The following is a 19,340-nucleotide window of genomic DNA, read 5'->3' on the forward strand; positions in this document are numbered from 1 at the left end:
ACACACACACACACTGACACAAACACATACATACACACCACATACACATATGCAAACCTGCACACACAAAAAAACACACACAAACATACAAACATAAGAACAGATGGACACACAAGCACAACACAGGTATTAATGATAACATATTTCCATAAGGGAGTGAGCACATGACAGGGGTGGGGTGGGATGCGGCAGTGACATCACCTTATCCGGCTGGAGAGGGTGAAGTTGAGGTGGAGGTTGTCCAGGGGGTCATACTTGTCTGTGGAGGAGGAGCGAGACAGGCTGGCCACTTCGCTCCCAAGACGGCACCTCCGCTCCAGCTCCTGAGAGCTGCCGTCCCAGGACTCCTCCTCCATGGAGAAGCCGGAGTCATGCAGGGTCATGTACGTGATGCTGAGGACCAGAGACAAGGCACAAGAACATTTTATTCATTCGTTTATTAATGCAGTACAGTACTAACAAAAAAAAGAAACAGTAAATTATTCAGAAAAAAGAAAAGTACATTTTTTAGCACTTCATTTGATTACAGAAACATTGACAGGTTAGTGGACTGCATTTGTTATTTATCTTGCAAACACTGTTGCTGACCGTTAGACCCTCTTTGTTGTGCTGAACCTCTTGTATTAATTTATTTGAATGTACTTGGGCTCTTTGTTTTTGAAGCCGCTCTAGATACAAGTATTTACTCATTTCCAACCCTCCCCCTTAAGCCTGCACTCAACTCAAACCTTTTACCCACTAACTATCTTAGCTCAGGTTGCGTGGCCAATGTATAATCCCAACAGAAAATGCTGAATATTTTTAAGAGTTGAAACAGTGTATGACTTGTAACAATTCACTCCATCACAATCACTTCATCAAATTTTAATTACAGAAACTTTATGCTACCTTTGGAGAAGGGTCAGAGCAAAGAAAGCTGTATATAATAAATACTGATACTGAGCTTACTTGTATGATTGCATGCTAATACAACAGCTCAAAGAAAAAGGTTTTGTTTAACAAGTTATATTAATTTTCACAAAATAATTTCTCAATATCACAAACATCCCTGTTTTCAGTACCTTCTGGTCTCTCCTTTCACAAGGCTTGCATTACCGAGTTGTCTTCTATTGTGATTTGGTGAGCATACCAAAGGGGTTCTTCGACTATTGCTCCCCACAGAATCTTCTTAAGATACTTCAGTAAGTGATTTAAAACACAAAGTTTCAATTATGTTCAAGTCTAGAGATGAAAAAGGCCATTGAAAAACAATAATTCTGTGGTCAGTAAATACAAAGACTACCATTTCTTTGTTGCTTTGAGGAATGCTTGGGATCACTTTTGGTGAAAAATCCATTTGTGGTAAAAAGTCCATGATTGCATTGAAGAAATGGTATAATTTTTTGTGGGTTTTCTTGATATTATTTCAGTTTTAGTCGATGATATCAATAGGCCCAGACAGGTTTTGTGTGCAATGAATAAAATTTGAGATATATACAAAAGTTTCTAATTACCCATGGTCTACCCTCAATGAAGATAACATTCGATCTTATTTTCGATTGGAGCCATTTTCTGTGGCACTTGTAACCTCCATTCAAAGAAATTGTGGCTGGGCTTCTGATTTCAGTTTTACTGCACTGGTCCTTGGGATTGATAAGCTGCTCTACTGGAGAACTGAGGCGGTATTGGCACAATTTAAAAAAATGATATTTATGTCAACAATTGTGAATAAATACTATAAATTAATCTGTTCATATGTATAGATTTCAGAAACATAAAGTCGCTGTAGTCTTTTCAGTTCCAGAGTACAAATTTAAAAGAAAGGGAGCAATAGCAAGCAACTAGAGCAATCAAGTGGGGGAAATAGCAGACAGACAGTTTTTTAACAAGGTTTGTGGGCAGAGATAATATTACATGTGCAAATCTTTATATTAAAAACTGTTTTGCCTGTGTGTCCTGCAATTGGCTATTGTGAGTTTGACTGTATTGTGTTTTTAATTAAATAAGTACGGAGGAATGTGGATAATGAATAATAGTGAGAATGGATGTAGGGATAGGAAGCTTAAAAAAAAGAGGATGAAGAAACTTTCAGTGCTGTAGTGATGTGGAGCATACCCATGCATAACCATGAATGTAACTTGATGATGGCGTTGGCGTTGATTGGACCTGCCCTCCCAATTACTCAAACAATACTTTGACAAAGAAAGAAGCAGGTATGTGTAGCATCTTGGGTATTGTCCTGAGGTATGTAACTTCAACCATAGTGTGATAAAGAAATCAACACAGGATTGTTCAGACATGCAGAAATCTCAGAAGAAAAGAAAGTGATAACATTGAATGATTATTCAATGTTTTAATAGGGTTAATATTCTTTCTGCACATGTATAAAGTCATATAATGTGACATGAATGGATAGCAAGGCGATACAAAAGGCTTAAAGTGTGAAGACGGAGAATAGCACGTAAGAACTTAATCCTGAGAGGGTTTTTTAAGTCAATGGATACGTTTCAGACAATCTCAACAAGCTCACTGACACTTAATTCCATTGCATATTATAAACTGATCAAGGCTCATTGTGTAAAGAATACAGAACTAATCCCTTCACATTGTGGAGAGGATGGGTAAAATAATGTGCATTTATTCAACATGCATTTATTTAAAACCTTTCGGTAAGTGATGCCAAATGTGTTGCTGAAAATCAGCTAATTTTAGTCTTGACTGTCCCCGCATCTTACACAGTGGTCTTGGTCATTAAATATTGCTCCACTCTTCTCTGAGTTATCTACCTCAGATGTGGATCCAGGATTTTCTCTAATAACATTTTTTTTAATTCTCTAATAACATATTATTTCAACAATAATAATAATGAAATATTAATTTATAACCATTTAAACTTCCAATTTCGGGGATTTGAGGAAATTGGTAAGCCACCCCATTACAAAACACACAGAAAATCCAATGCGTATCCAAAAAACAGCCAGTAGCCAATTGTCCAATTAGTTTTGGCCCCCTAAAATTGGGCAGTTATATATTTTTTAAAAAGGCTGTAATTCCTACATGGATCACAGGATATTGATATAAATACCCTTAAATTAAATTAAATTAAATTAAATTAAATTTAATTTAATTTAATTTAATTTAATTTAATTTAATTTAAGAGTAACTGACAGTCTGCACTTTAACGACATATTCATTGTTTCATTTCAAATCCAATGTGTTGTACAGAGCCAAACAACAAAACAGGGTCCAAATATTTCCTGACTGCACTCTATATACTATTGGGGTATTATTATGATTACATTTTTTTTTAAATGAATGGTCTTGCCATCAGTAGGTCACTGTAGTGCTGGTTTACAAAATGCTGGGATGACAATAGTTGGCGCTGAAAAAAGGCTACTAGGTACTCTCTTGCTGTCTTGAGATTGAGTACAAATCCCTGGTCATAGACAAATAATTAACAGCAATCTGTAATACCATGAGGCTCAGTATGCACTTTTTACACGTTGTGCCTCTCACAACTGAGCTTTTTGGGAGAGTGAATAGTTCCTGCTGCAAAGACCCCAGGGGCTTCTTCCAGATTTCACTGAACTGTACTTATTCATTATCCGAAGTACTTACATAAACAGATGCTTCTGTGGTGCCCAGGTAAAATAGCACTTTTGTTGTGTGCAATGGCGGAGTTGGTTTTAGTTCACTTTAAATTGCTCCAGCGGTGCATGAGACCTGTGGATCTTCTGTCGACAGACCCTATTTATTATTATTGGACAGAAATCTGTGTCCAAAGAAAACTCTATTGGCCACAAAGCCGCAGATGAAGTACACCTTCAATTGCAATAAATGACTCGTTGCAGTGAAGGTCATGTCCACCCACATATTTTCTGGGCTGAATGCTAAACCATGTAATTGCAATTTTTCTCCTGAGCCATACTTTAAAAAAACTATAACAGAAAAATCAGTTGCTGGGGTCAAGTTTGTAAAATAAGCCATTTTAAATTTAGTTTGAAGAGGGAGGTGATAAATCATACTGAACAATATAGTATTTAATGGCTTTCCCTATATAAGTATGAAATGAGAAAAGACTGTCATTGCAAAGTATTTCAAGGTTTTAAAGAAGACCTATTTGTATTTCATGTTGCTGTATCCATGCAATGTGAATTCTGAAATGCAGAAATCTTATATAAACTATGTCAAAATGTAAATAAATGTGCATAATGTAAATCAAACAGTTTACCTTACCAAGTTTTAAAATGTTGTACATGCCAGTAAATGTTATTTAGCATTGTGGAGTAGTTAAATTATTCAGCTTTCAGTACTACCATGGAATAGTAAATATTGCCATTTAATAATAGTTACCAAGGCTGTAATGGTGATTCCAAATTGACTGGCTGTAAAATATATGTTGTGTAGAGCTTTACTACTTCTGGCCTTGTTTCTGCCATGCCATGTACAGTGACTGATATTCACGGTCTCTGTAATAAAATTCTGTTGTTCATGAATTCAATATTGTAGGTTTGAGACAAGAAAATAATGTAAAACAGACCGCAACTAAACCGAACATGATACAGATACAATAAAAAATTATCTTCAGATTTTTAGATGAGATTTCCTCAGTAGGAGTACGTGCTGATAACGTCAGTGGTAATGTTGTGCTAAGCTAACTCCATCCTTACATTGACCTTGGGGAACAATGGGCTGTGCATTGTGGGGAAAAATTCGATCATACAGGAATGCTACCGGAATCTCACCTGTCATCTGGAGAGAACTTGAGGAGTGGAGTGTTCTCTGTGCGAGCTCCCTGTTTGGATTTGCCCTTGAGGAATTTAATTACATTGAAGTTGTGCCTGAGAAGAGAAGAGGAAACATTAAATATAGTGATATATTGAAAAAGTTACTGATGAATACAGTCACTTAACATCACTTAACCAAAGGAAAAAAGCCAGTCATTCAAAAAGTGCAAACAGCAACTGCAAACTTGTTGTGCTCAGAAAGCATATGCAGCAAAAGTCTGAATAGCAGCATATAGCATATAGTATAATAGCCAATGTAGTTATTGCTATGCATACACAAGTCTCTGTTCATATACATGTACACAATTATTTTTCCTGGGCTTTTTCTCCCAGATTTGGAATTCCCAACCCTGTGGCCATCAGCACTCATAGCAGATTCCATACCAGACCATGAGGCCCATCCACACACTAGAACAGTGCTTTAACAGGATAGGGTGCCCAGCAGCAGACATATGGCTATAATGAATGCCCTACAGCTGTTATAGACTTTAATGTCCAGTGCAACAAACTAGCATGAATGAGAAAAGGACCTGAGAGAAACTCTTAAATACACATGTAGTCTATTTGGCAACCTGGCTGGATCACAGAAAAATGTTTGCTTCCACTGTACATAACTCATATAAAGTTAAAAAAAATACTGGGCTACAGAATAACTACACAAAATGATGAGAGCAGACCAATTTTGGTTGATCATTAATACTGATAAACTAAACACTGTTGCAGGTTTAGGTCATTTGTTACTTTAGAAACCTACAGGTTACCTTTAAAGCACACTGCAATTGTGATAAACTAATTAGAAAATACAGCAATTTTATGAGCACAGTGCTATTGGGACTAAGGGGATTTACTCTTAATCTTGTTCTGCACCCAGGAACTATATACAGCTTTTTGTTAAACCCGTGCTAGTCTCCAAGAAAATGGTACACTGCAATCAACCCCCCCCCCCCCCCCCCCCCCCCCCGTGACAGACTTCAGTGTTTTCTGGCGATGTTGGTGTTGATGTAGTTTTTTGTAAAACGGCTATATGCTTGCAATCATTGTTTATACAGACACTGAAGAATATAGAATTCATGTTGCTGTTTCACTTCACAATGAGGTCATTACAGACTCACCAAGAAGTCCCTGAGGTTTCTCTTTTCTTTTCTTTACTATACAGAAACTCAGAGCTCTTCACCTTCGGGAAGGCAGGACCCTAAAGCATTTTCTTTTGCAGCTGTACCCGGGCTTCTTTTCAACAGGTCAATCTGACTGGCAAAAAGGGGCCTGCCCAGGAACTTATGGCTCCTCAGTAATTGGTGTGCAGCTGGTAACCTCGGTGACCTTCTGTGCTTGAGATGTCCATTAAAGCATTGGTCCCACCCTGCTGCCATCCCATAATACTGGGGGGCATCTACAGTTACACAGAAAGAACAGCTGTGTACAGACCCTTACACTGTAGTAATTCACAATGTATGGGTAAATATAAATATAAATATTATTGTAACATATTTAAAAATATAGAGCTGTGAAATATATTCATTCATTTTATATAAAGTTAAAATGCATTCCAATATATTTGTTTTCTAGGCAGCAGTGTTGCCTAATGGTTAGGAAAGTGGATTGCAACTCCAACACTGTAGGCTTGATTCCCAGGTGGTGTCTTTCTGTCATGCCCTTGAGAAAGGTATATAACCTGAATTGCTTGAATATAAATGGATTCTGGATAAGAGAATCTGCATCTGCTAAAATGGGACCTACTGGATGATGTATCTGTTGGACCGTTTTTTGTGTGCGTATGTGGGGGGGGGGGGGGGGGTGTAAACCTTCACAGTTTCAATCTTTGACTCCCTCAGCAGTATTCAGTGTTTTATCACTAGAAGGAGATAAGGTATTCTAATTAGTCACAGGCACTTGAAGACTACGCTTCTGCAACACTGATGTCACAGGGCTCAACCAATCCAAATGCCTTCCCCCCGATCCCCATCTCCTACACACACAGTACCCCCTTCCGCATTCCACCAATAGCAGCAGGGTGTGCCAATCATTCAAATTACAATGAGTGACTTCTGTTCATAGGAGATCCTCCATCCATCCAACCACTATCTATACGCACTTAATCCTGGGCAGGGTCACGGGGGGTGCTGGAGCCTGTCCCAGCGTGCGTTGGGCGAAAGGCAGGAATACACCCTGGACAGGTTGCCAATCTATTGCAGGCACAGGAGATCCTACAGCAATGAAAATGTAGTATGATGATGCCTGCCTGACCACACTGCAACATAGTTCCCAAAAGGAAACAGAATGAAAAATGAAATATGAATGTGTATGATCTACAGTCCTACATGTCTGTGCACGCTTTTTTGCAATAAGATAACACCACATCCGTGACTTTAGTGAAAGCCTGTGTAAACAGGAAGAGCTAGAATGTGCACAGAAAAGATGCTGATTGATAAACTAAGCCTAAACCTGAAAACATGAGTGTAAGATTCATGAGTGTTTATTTGGAGCATTGTATTTTTGAGGTTATTTTCTTTATATTTTATTTTTCTTTTTTGTTGGGGGGGTGGTGATTTTTGTTTAAAGGACCTTGAGGTCTTCTGAAAAATCTTCCTCTTTTGCATACAAAAAGGAAAGAAGAACTTAAAGTTACTGTGATTACTGCAATCTAGCTTAGATATTGTAACCTTTGATGTTAAATTATTTTTTGAGGCCATTATTAACTATTGGCCCTTCAGGGCTCTCATCTTTCCTGATTGGGTCTTGATTCCCGGGATGCAGTGACTCATTACAAATCCAATTTTGGTCTTGGCCAGAGATAAAATAATTCAGGTTCAAGTTGACTCATGTGGAGTTGAGAGAGAAGCCCCAGCAAGTGTCTGAAGGGCAGCGCTCACTCAGAGCACAGGCTGAAGAGGGATAGAAGCACTGATACCTTAGCTTTTAGGAAATGCATAACATGTTATGTCTCAGTACTCAGTTCAGATTAGTTTTGCCATGCCTTTGATGACAGGCAGAATCTCACATCTCTCATTCAGCTTTGTGAATTCATAAACAAAGAGTGAGACATTACATTGTGTGCTATCAAGTATTTGAGCATTTCCAGTCTGAAACCTTGGGCAACTCACTAACTGTATTGTAAACCTCAGACATTTTAATGAATTGCCTGTTTTTGTTTTTCCCTGCACAGCAAAATGGTTATTGTTAAATCAACTCTGATAAACAGTACATTTACTTAAGAGTACATTTTTAGGGCTGGCAGCATGGCTAATACTGTTATGCGACTCTGGTGCATGGATGGGCCCCACAGTCTGGTATCAAAACCAAACCATGCCAGCAGCAACTGTGGTCGGCCGACATGCAAGGAAACATACGATCGCCTCTGGCATAACCAAAGGAGTAACAGCTGGGTAACACAATCGCTAGCTGTGTGTCACCCCTGCAGGACTGCCAGCCACAGTTGGCACTGACACAGACAGGCTTCAATCTGAGACCACTGGGCTCATCCATGCAAAAAAAATGTATATATACTTTTTGTGCATTTTAATTCCTTGTGGACCCATATGAACAGAATTGAATTAACACTGCATATTTTACTGCATTTATTTCATCTGTCGTCGACCATAAAAAACATTTCACCTATCCGTTGCTGTTTGTGCAAGCAATTAAGCAATTAAGGGCAATTGGTGGGAAACTTACTTCAACTGGTAATCACAAAAGCTAAAAATGCACTCGCTGACACAATATACAGAAGCGTCCCCTGGATGTTGAAGCCACCACACTGGGAAGAAATCAACAAGAACTCAGTGGGCGCTCTGTGCGAAGAGGACCAATGATTGCCATTTAATGTACTGGAGTAACATCCAGTACTCAATATCGAATGAGTCACCATGCAGGGCATCCTGAAAACAAGCTGGCTTAGTGCAAGTACAGGCAAGCTGTATTTACTGATTAAACAAAAAGCACTTCCACACTGGCCACATGACAGCAAGGGGATCGATGTAAGAAAACATAAAGCAAATGCATGGCCAGTTCATACAAGATTATAGGTGCAATTTGGAATTGCATGAATTTTAAAAATGTATATCTAAATGTACAGTTAATAGTTGTAATAAAACTGTTCAATTTGTAATAAAACATTCAAGTTATCGCTTTGTTTATTTGTCTCTAGACCTGTCCAACTAATCGCAAGTTGTTTCAGGGGGTTATAATTGATGGTGTTGTTCCTTCTCCTACCTCCTGTGATTATATAATTTGTCTGCTTTCCCTAGCTCTGAAGTTGGCTTTGTAACTGTAATCATGCTCATTTTTGAAACTGGATCAACTGCCAAGAGGTACGGAAAAAAAGTCAGACAGCAGCATTCCAGGCTGTAAAGCAACAAAGAGAGAGGGAAATACATTCCATTTTAAATATCCCCATGGCTACTTTATATTTAACAGATACAATCATCCTGAGCCAGATTTGTAAATAAAGCAGAAACCATTCAGATTAAGTATTTTTACAAAGGATACAACAACAGAGCCCGCCTAGGTACCAAATCTACAATATATTAGTTACAAGTCCTCATCCTTAACCATAACATGACACTGTTGTCCCATGCTCTAGTCAAGCTCATTTTACAGAGATAACTATAAAAGAGTACAGTTGCCAATTCAAAATGCACAGCAGCAATACATAAATGCCATTACTGCTCTCATTACAAAATGGAATACACTTAAATGTATTGCAAATACATGAAAAATAAATGTGTTTTTTTTCTAAATATCTAAAAACTGCAATAATGTGTCATTGTATATTGAAGTGTTGCAATATAACTTTGATGTATTTTATTACAATATATTGCAATATTTTCTATTTCCATAAGGGCAAGCACTCTGTGCATAAGTTATGATTGCACCAAATTACACAAAAATATGTTATTACTGAAGAAAGAGTTCTGCTCAGCTGAAAGCTGAATTCCTGTAAAAACACCCAGAGGAGTGTTAGGCTAATTAAAATGGAAATCACGTGGAATAATTGCTATGAAATAAAGAGATTCCTTCTTAATTTTGAAGAGACGCCATAGTCCTAGTTCCTTATAAATATGTATTATTTTTATTATGCAAGTCATCATCTTGCTCATGGAAAACCACATGACCCTATGGGTCAGGTCCCCAACTAGCTTCACATACTGCACAAATGTGCTTCCACACATTTTTTTCTTTCAGAAATACAGCTACTCACACATGCAGTGGAGTTAAATTAATGTCGTATATCATAAAGATGAACAATCTTCATTAATTTCAAATGAAAACATCAGTGAGTGAATCCAGGTGTAAATAATTAATGAAACCTAAATCATTATAAAGAACACTAAACTCGTTTATACTCATTTAAAGATAAACAATATCCTGCCTTACCATAATGTGTCTGCTCACATTTGCATTTATTTCCCACTTGCTCCTCACTATTCCGGTGTAAAATATTACCAGGCTCATGGAAACTTTTATTTTTACTGTGTTAGTTGCAAACCGGACATCCTTGCTTGACTTTCATGTAAGTCAGTTGTTCTATCAGCTAGCAAGAGAAGCCCCTATCTGAAATTTTATTTAATTCATCAATCTGATAAACCCTTATGAAAATGGAAAATGCTGCAATATACATAAATAAAATACATTGTTAAAATCCTAAAAAGGTACTGCAACCCTTCACAATATCTTTGTGAATATACAAATTATTGCTGTTTTAAGATATCGTAATATAATGCTGTGAAATATATTTATCATTATATTTTCTGAAAAGGCCAATACATTACAGAATATTCTGTAAAGGACCATTTACAGAGAATGCATAAATCACATTTTACTGAGGCTAAACACATTCTCGAATTATTCATCGCAGTACGCCTACTTCAGTTTTACTTTTCTTTCCAGAAACGTATAAAAAATAGCATGCAGAAATGTCCTTAAATAAAGGAAAGAAATTCTGATCTGTGACCTTTTTTATACTTAAATGTTATACTGATCCCAACATCTTCATTTATATAAAATTGTTGATGAGGTTCCTGCACTTCATTTGCTATTATCTCTTTAATGAAATAAGCACCAAAGACTGTGGCATCATTCCCTGCCTGAACTAGTGCCGAAAAGTAGGTGTTGTGATTAGGCACTGTATAGTCTAAAAGCAAACAAGCCAAGAGAGGGACTGAAAATGCATCAAACCCTGCTGAGGCCAATTAGCAGACCCTCTCCTCTAATCTTTTAATCCTAAACGGACCCCACTCTAATTCATTGTCAATTTGGATCAAAGCTTCTACAGCATCAGATGGGAGTGAGGCCTCTCATTGTACAAACTGGGTCAGGTAAAGCCAGAGGAATTGAATACATACTTGCAAACCTTTTGGTTTGCTCAAAGAAAGTGTGCTTTTAAATACTCTTGTAGATACATAGATACATATAACAATGGGATATGGGAAATCTATCTTGAAACAGTTTCATAAAATTGCAACATTTATGATATGGAAAAGTAAACACTGGCTTGAAATACACCGTCAATTTAGGCTAAATGTTGTATTTGTTGTGCATGCTGTCATGCTCAACTAACTAAAGTACCAGCTGTCTGTTAGCTGAACTAACATTAGTTTGCCAGCTAGGTAGCAAGCAGCTATCTACCCAGCTGTTTTAGCTGTAGCTAGTTAGCACACAAGATAAGTTGATGGATTTATAAAGGATTGAAAACTGTAAATCTCAGGCAGCTGTCTCAAGCAGTTGAGAGTTATGCAAATATTAAATATTCCATCATGACTAGCGGGTTTAATTTTCTAAGGAGGGATGAGTGATTGTGGGATGAGTGGTAACTGGATACCAAATACCTGACGGTCAACAGTAAAAGACTGAACCTTTGTCTGCACTCAAAGCAGTTTACAGCAAAATATGTGCATCACCTGAAAAGTTATACCTGGGGCATCCATAGCAGTGCATAACAGCAATGTATTTAAACAGGAAAAGAAAATCCCACTGAGATTGAAATCTCTTTCTTATGGGGGACCTCACATACAGTAGTCTTTTTTTTATTATATTATAATAACAAGACATAACAAGTGATAAGACAAGCTATGTCAATATAAAATGGTTAAACAAGACTAAGATTGAGATGAAATATCATATTTGCATGAATTAAAAATTAAAATATAATTAAAAGGTGTGATGGGATCAAATCTGGACAGTACCAGTGCCAAGTGCTGTTGGGTTTCACAATTGTGAGTTGTATGATTACACTAAAATTGTGGAGCACAGAGCCAATTCAATAAAAAAATATATATGTTTTTGTCCCAAACATTACGTAACTCACTGTATTTCTGATATTTTATCCAGGTTTATTGTGTTTTTATACTTCATTTTGTTGTTTTATTTTGCTGTATTTCTAAGAATATCCTTATTTTATATCTAGGGGAAGGCACTTTGAACACAATTTATGAAAAGTATTAAATAAATCAAAGCGCACAGCATTGGCCAGGTACAAAGAATTTCAGTGAGAATTTCCCACCCTTTATCCCTGAATACTAACTTGTCAATCAAACACCTACACACTGTCCACCAGCATAAGCTGCATCACTTCTACAGTTCTCCGTGATCTCCAGAGGTGCCTAACAGGGTTCATGTCATTCGAGTAGGATTGTCCTTCACAATTTCCAGAGGTACAGTACTCTACAGGGTCATGTACTTAGGGTAGTCGTCCAAAGTCTCTTCCCTATTTTATTGCATTGTCTGGATTCCTCACAATTTAATAATGTGCTGTGCAATGCCTTTGTGCCCCTTCTCCTGACACAGTACAATCATACATTTCCCAACAATCATTTCTGCCAATCCTTTCATGTTTCATGTCTCTCTCTCTCTCTCTCTCTCAAACACAAACACACACACACACGTACAGAGAGACAGACTGACAGGCCCATGCACACATACAGTGAGTTTCATAATGCTTGGGACAAAGAATTATATATATTTTTTATTATTATTTGGGTCTGTACTTCACCATTTTAGATTTATAATCAATTCACACTTTTTATACATAGTCACCCCATTTCAGGGCACTATAATATTTCACAGCTATTTCTGATTAGTCAGGTGTGTTAACACTAGAAGGGCCAGAGGCGATGGCATCAGGTGTTTGGACTTTAAAATCCAAATTACTCCAACACCATACATGCAATACCCTCCTCCTTTCACAACTTTCCCAAAATAGCTGGACTTAAACTAACTGCGTTGTTAGAATGAAGAAATTGACTTTAAAGAAATACAGGCATTTTGTGCCATTTTCTTCACAAAACCCCCCTGCCAGACAATAGGTAACAGGTGCAGATCCTCAGGTCTGAATGGGTTGCTCTGTCCTCCAGCACACTATTCAGAAACTGAATAGCCAACGCTTTGGCACCAATTGCTGGGTCAAGCACTATTGAAACTAGAAGATTATTTATTTAGATTATTGACTTCAGCATGGGAATCAATAACTGTGTACATTGCAGTCATAGAAATGATGGGCTTTTAACTCAGTGGAGATAGCGCATCCAACACACTTTCAGTTTTTCACTGAAGTGGCGACTTCAGATAAACTATGAATAGATTACAGGATGGAGAAATCATGCAAGCAAATGGGACCAGAGGAAGCACTGGAATTACTGATGAATGACTTCATCATGGTCCTGGCATGCAAGCTGCATGAAAAGTCAAAGACAGGAACAGCAGCCGCCAAAGTAGCCACGGTCGCAGCATCACCTCGCACCTATCACCTATCACTCCTGGGAAGAAAGTGGCAGATAAGCAAATCCTGTCAGAATAAGGCTAAAGACAACTGCGAGAAATGCAATCAACTTGTGTGCGATCCCTGCTCACACAAACAACCAAAGCTGTGCATTCCCAGTGAAATAGATGATTACGAGGAAAGAGACAGTACATCTGTAAACTCTCAATCAAAGTAGCAAGAGCAAGGGAAGGGAGAAGCGAGCTGGATTCGTAATGACTAAAAAAATGACCTTTTAAAAATATACTGCAATTGTATTTCTTTAGCTGCTTTCTCCATTTTGTGCTTTGCTTGTTTTGAAATGTCGCTTTTCTCAATGTGTCTGTAATACACCTGGGTGCACCTTCCCTTATCTATATAACAGAACTGATATAAATTAGAAATACAAATGTTGAAATAAATAACCGTGGCCTTTATTTCAAGAAAAAGATTTTTGCAACATAATGTTTCTTAATCTTTATGAAATTAGGTCATTGTGGGTGCTGAAATTGATGTTTGTAATGCTGGATGATCCTGATGCCACTGGGAGCCCTGAAATGGGGGGCTATGAATATAAAACGTTCTGTAATTTCTGAATATGTAGTTTAAACAAAAACGTATAACATTTTAATATAAGCTGAGAATGAGCATGTCATCCACATGGAGCTCACTGTATATAGACTATATATTGATCGGTGGGTAGATATGCATAGATACCCATTGCAATGCGAATCAGATCCCGTTTGTATCGTCTGACCCTAAGTCTCAGTAGTGAGCCCACAGAAAGGCCAGGCCAACACAATGCAGCCCTTGTGTTCCCATGCCCCCCACTGGTGGAACACAGCACTGTCTGCCTCTCACTGTCGCATGATCACCTCAGTGAACTTATTTCTTCTTTCTCTGCTTTCTCTGCTTACCAATTTGTGCATACCTGGTTCCAAAATACATTACATTTTCTAAATCTGGTGCATATTTTTAATGGCTTCACCATTTCAGTACATTGTATGCATGGCCTTGCCTGATGCGTACTCTGTCGGATCTACAGATTGCAATCCCACTTCAAACGGAGCACACCCACACGGCACAAAACAGCTGGGAGGTTTTGTGTAATACTGGGAAGATGTCATGATTCTGTGGCCTCTTAGAAATATCCTGGCTTTTCGCAAATCAAATAGATTAAATAGGATATTTCAGGCTCACTAATCCTCTCCGATACTGTTACACAACTTTGAACAGATTTGTAATGTAGCTCACTGGATGCTGCAAATTGAAAATAAGTAACAAGATTCTATCTTCTTTTGTCCCAACTGACACGCACCCCATCCATATTTCTTTTTTTTTTTTAAAGGGGGATAAATATCAGAAGGGGTAACCTGGAAAAGTATGGAGTTGCTCCCAACCAATATCTTTTTGTGTGGTGATTTATCTCTACATGCAGCCAGGGGGCAGCAGAATTCTCAAGCGTTGTGGGGGCACCGAGGATCAGACCAGAATGAAAAGCTACAATTCTAATTCATGTGTCATTTCGTCACATGTAGATTTGTGCCCCCGGCTTTGCGGCCCCGGAGTTAAATCCCCATGGCATCACAACCACAAGGCTGGGATTAGCACGGCCATCCCTGTGTGGCCGAGCACCGGCACCGTCGTCAACACAGCGTGTTTACCCAGGAATTTCCACCCCACTTCCTCTTCCACCCCCCCACCCCCCCCCCCCCCCCCCCCCCCCCCCCAACCCCCAACCACCACCCTTTCCCAGGACCACCAGTGGAATCACCACTGTGACAGACCTAACGTGACTAAAAATGTGATATTCAATCCTCTTTTTCGTGTGTTAACAGCTGTTTCACCCCTAAACCTCTTATGGTGAGCAGTAGGTACTGAGCTTTGAACATTCACATGAACAAAAAAAAAAAACATTCAACAGATTCGCAGGCGAAACTTACATGAGCACAGCTCAGTCTCAGATGTCACAGAAGCAATGTTGATGTTAGCAATCAGGGAGGAGTCAATGTGGTCTTATTTGATTTGAAATTGCTTTTTTAATGGCATGATCTGTCATAATAATGTTCTAAACATGGTGATGGCACAAACAGTTTCCCTCACATAATGTTGTGACAGAGGATTCATGATTGCCACTGTACAATATTCAGTGATAAATCAGCTCTGATGTAGTACATTTCACTCTGATAACAGAGTACATATTATCTCTACTGGACACAAATGTAGAGATAATACATTTATTTGAAGTTGAATTAACACTGAATATTCTTCATTTATTTTAATGCCTTAACAAGGGGAACCAATGCAGTCTTATCAACCCAAAGCAGACTTTTTGTAATAGAATTTTTGAAATTGTCTTGAATGTTTGAAACACACTGAGCAAAGGTCATAAAATCTCATCACACCCATCTTAAAGGTGCAGCATGTAAATGCGTTTTAGAACACTTTTGTTCATATTTGGTTAAATGTCCCTCACATCCCATCAGATATTAATAAATTAAGAGCTTTAAGAAAAAAGTCTGGTTTCTCTGACTGCCCCAGGCTCTGAAATCAGCCACTACAAATTTTGCTGCGTCTGAATCTTAACAACTAATCAGGACAACTCTCTGCAAGGAGGCCTGCCTTTCTGCCTGTCAATCCTGTTGCGCATTCACAGCACTGTCAGACCAGGCAGGGCGGGGCTACACAGATAAGAGCTGAGCAAAGATACTGCGGAGCACAAAAGCTTGACCTCCAAATGACGCGAAACTCTGGTACTACCTTGCCATCTTATGTTTAAAACCTTTAAAACTATATTTTTACTCTGAATTTGACATTAAGATCGGCAGATAATGAAAGCAAAGACAGTTTTTAGTAAAATCAGATGAAACCCAATACATCAGCTTGTAGCCACAAAAGCTGCTGATGTGATGTGACTGGTGACTGGTTACAAGCTGGCTGGCCTTCAAACGACATAAAACTTCAGTGCTACCTTGTCATCTTACATTTAAAAGCTTCAAAACTATATTTGATATTGAGACCTACAGATCATGAAAGCCAAGCCATTAAAGTAGTTGCTACAGTATGAGTGACTGGTGACAAACGGCTGTATCTATGGTCTCAGTAGCCAAGCGAAATGCCGTTGCTACATTACATTTGCATTTAGAACCTTTAAAACTATATTTTACAAATAATTTGACATGAAGACATACAGATCACTTTTCCAGTAAAATTAAACCCTAAAACTGTTTAAAATGCAAATTACTCCAACACCTTGGAGTAATGACATAAACATTGATTTATATGAACCATATATATTGGCTATTGCAACTTCCAACTGATTATGATAGAACGGGTGACAAATGCCTCCTCTCTCCAGTAGTCAGATGTCAGGCAGTGAGCATGCATGTATTTGAAGGGAGGGGCTTTGGGGGGAGAGCTGAGGGGAGGGGGTGGATTTTATTTTTATTTTTTCAAAATTGAGCTCTTGCTCATTTCTACAAATTTACATACTGCACCTTTAAATGCCTTCATGAGTGCAGTCCAATTTATAATCTCTTCAGTTATAATGGATCATTAAAAGACATGATTACTACACAGCAGTGAATCCAATATTAGCCATGACTTGGTATGTGTCACTTTTAATCTTCTTGAATATGGTGCCAAATCTTGCCAATATGTAGCCAAACTAATGTTTGCAAAAGGCTATAATGAACAAACTCTTCAATAGAATTACAAACCACCATGTGATTCGCAGGATGTCCAACTGATGCTCTCTGAAGTGTTCTGTAAAGCGTCCACACAGTAATTCACCCCACAGGATGTTTTGGTTTACATCCTATTATAAATGGTGCACAATGCCTATTTATACAATGACCTTCAGTATGCGATTATTATATGTCACTTTGGATAAAAGTGTCTACCATATAAATGTAACGCATACTATTTATTTTGATTTAAAGGTAGTTTGAATTAAAAATCTGAAAAATGATCATTTTTATACAGCATCGCAGCTTGTTATGCGATGCTTTGTATATCAGCTCTATGTATTGATTCTGCTTCAACCTGGTCAGCATCCACCTTCTGTTTATAGAAAATGAGATATATTTTGATAATCCCATTTTCCCAATACCCACAAGGGCAGTGCTGGAGATGGGCGAAGACGAGCTACTGAAACTGAGACAGAGGACCGTCATTTCCTGGTGATGGGTTTCTAACAGCTAATGGGGTAATAAAGGCAGACAGTATGTACAAAACTGTATGGCATGGGGCTATACAGACCCCATTAAGACCAGCAAAATCCAGGGAATTCTCAAGTTGGGCAATAGAAGAGCTTTCATCTTGACACAGTTTTCTGTGTAGTATTTTTTGCATTTGCACACCATGCATCTTGATATAACTACTTTCACAGAGAATATGTAAAAAGGAAATAATTGTAAAAAATAATGTCTGCTAAACAAAAACCGCCAGCTTATTTTCTTTAAAGAGGGAAAAACATAATTAAATTCACCGTAGAGCCTTATGAAAGGAAATATACAACAGGTGCCTGGTTCATTAAGTGCCTTCTAGCACTAATTGGAAAAAAATGAAGCAAGATTATCCACATCTGACTCATTAGATGTAAGAATCTGTTACCACACACAAAGGGAAGGTGATGTGTGTCTCTTTTCAGAGCAACAGCAAGATAAGAGACAAAATGGCTGCATAAACCAATGTTGTTTACTCAAAAACAAAAGAACGGAACCTTTTTGCCACTGAAAAGATGCAGGTTTCCATCATACAGCAAGTCATACTTAATAACATGTAATACCAGGTGTCCTCATTCATCTAGCTATTTTGTTGATTTATGTTCACTTTGCTTCTCGATCAGCTTGTGCCTCTCCAGAACACACGCATTTTCAATTCAGGATATTTTTAATGAAACACACCTGCCTGGCTGACTTTAATCTGTGGTGAGGAGATGCAGAACAACAAACTCCTCTGTTGCGACAAGTTCTTTTCATCATACTGAGGTGCACAGGTAAGTTCTGGATTATAAATACATTTAAAAAGCAGCCATGTGTACATCACAGCTTGTCTCAGTGTCAAAACTGAGCAACAGGCGCTGACAGAATGGGCCCAAGATCCCGGCGTGCACATCCCTCCCACACCCCCAAAACTCAGGAGATACAGTGACACAGAGAGAGGACCATTCACAGTCTCTTGTTGGGTCGGTTTGATGCAAGGAAAGGGACATGCTACCACATTGACACATCACCATTCTCTTCCTGGCAGAACTAGCTTCCCATAGATCTGAAATTTCTGAAGCCAAAACCAAAATGCATGAGTTAATAGAGGAATTTTGTTTGGTTGTCGTTGGGGATTGTTGACTGAACAACAACCCAACAATTAAAAATGAATACCAGTTTTCCCTCGTTTCCTTCCTACCAAGTATACCCATTTTTCCAATCTAAGTGCTGTGAATGAATGAATGAACTTATTTGACAATTTAAAACTTCACTGAAATAACTGAGATTTGTAGAGCTGGTGTGTAAGGGAGAGATTGGTCCTCAGTGCACAAGTCTCATGCCAGATGTGTGACACCTGGGGAGTATGCCTTCCAGCCAATGTCCATCTTCCATCCTCTTTCAGCTAGGGGTCTTAAGCCTTAGCCAGGCATGACCAGTCCATACTAGAATCAAACAATTCAAAAATGGCTCTCACAGAACTATTATGCACACTTCAAAGTCCAAAAAAACATTAATGTGCATTTGGATGTCTTTCTACAGACAGAGCCACTGAATTGTTCAGAGAGAGAAATGAGGTAAGGAAGCCCATTGTATAATGCATTTTTAGAGTCCTGTGCAGGGGCGTAGGAGTGAGTT

The 19,340-nt window shown here is 38.4% G+C and overlaps 1 protein-coding gene across 1 annotated transcript in view; it reads right to left on the bottom strand.

The window, feature by feature from the left end:
• The window catches only part of oca2 (oculocutaneous albinism II), a 136,842-nt gene that overhangs the window by 94,543 nt on the left and 22,959 nt on the right, over positions 1-19,340 (bottom strand). Inside the window, exons 4-5 of the mRNA XM_035408682.1 lie at positions 4,725-4,820; positions 202-393 (exon numbers count right to left, since the gene is read on the bottom strand). Coding sequence (XP_035264573.1) covers positions 202-393; positions 4,725-4,820 — 288 coding nt within the window. The remainder of the gene's footprint in view (positions 1-201; positions 394-4,724; positions 4,821-19,340) is intronic.

Source organism: Anguilla anguilla, chromosome 3 (genome assembly GCF_013347855.1).
Source record: "Anguilla anguilla isolate fAngAng1 chromosome 3, fAngAng1.pri, whole genome shotgun sequence".
Taxonomy (NCBI): Eukaryota; Metazoa; Chordata; class Actinopteri; order Anguilliformes; family Anguillidae; genus Anguilla; species Anguilla anguilla.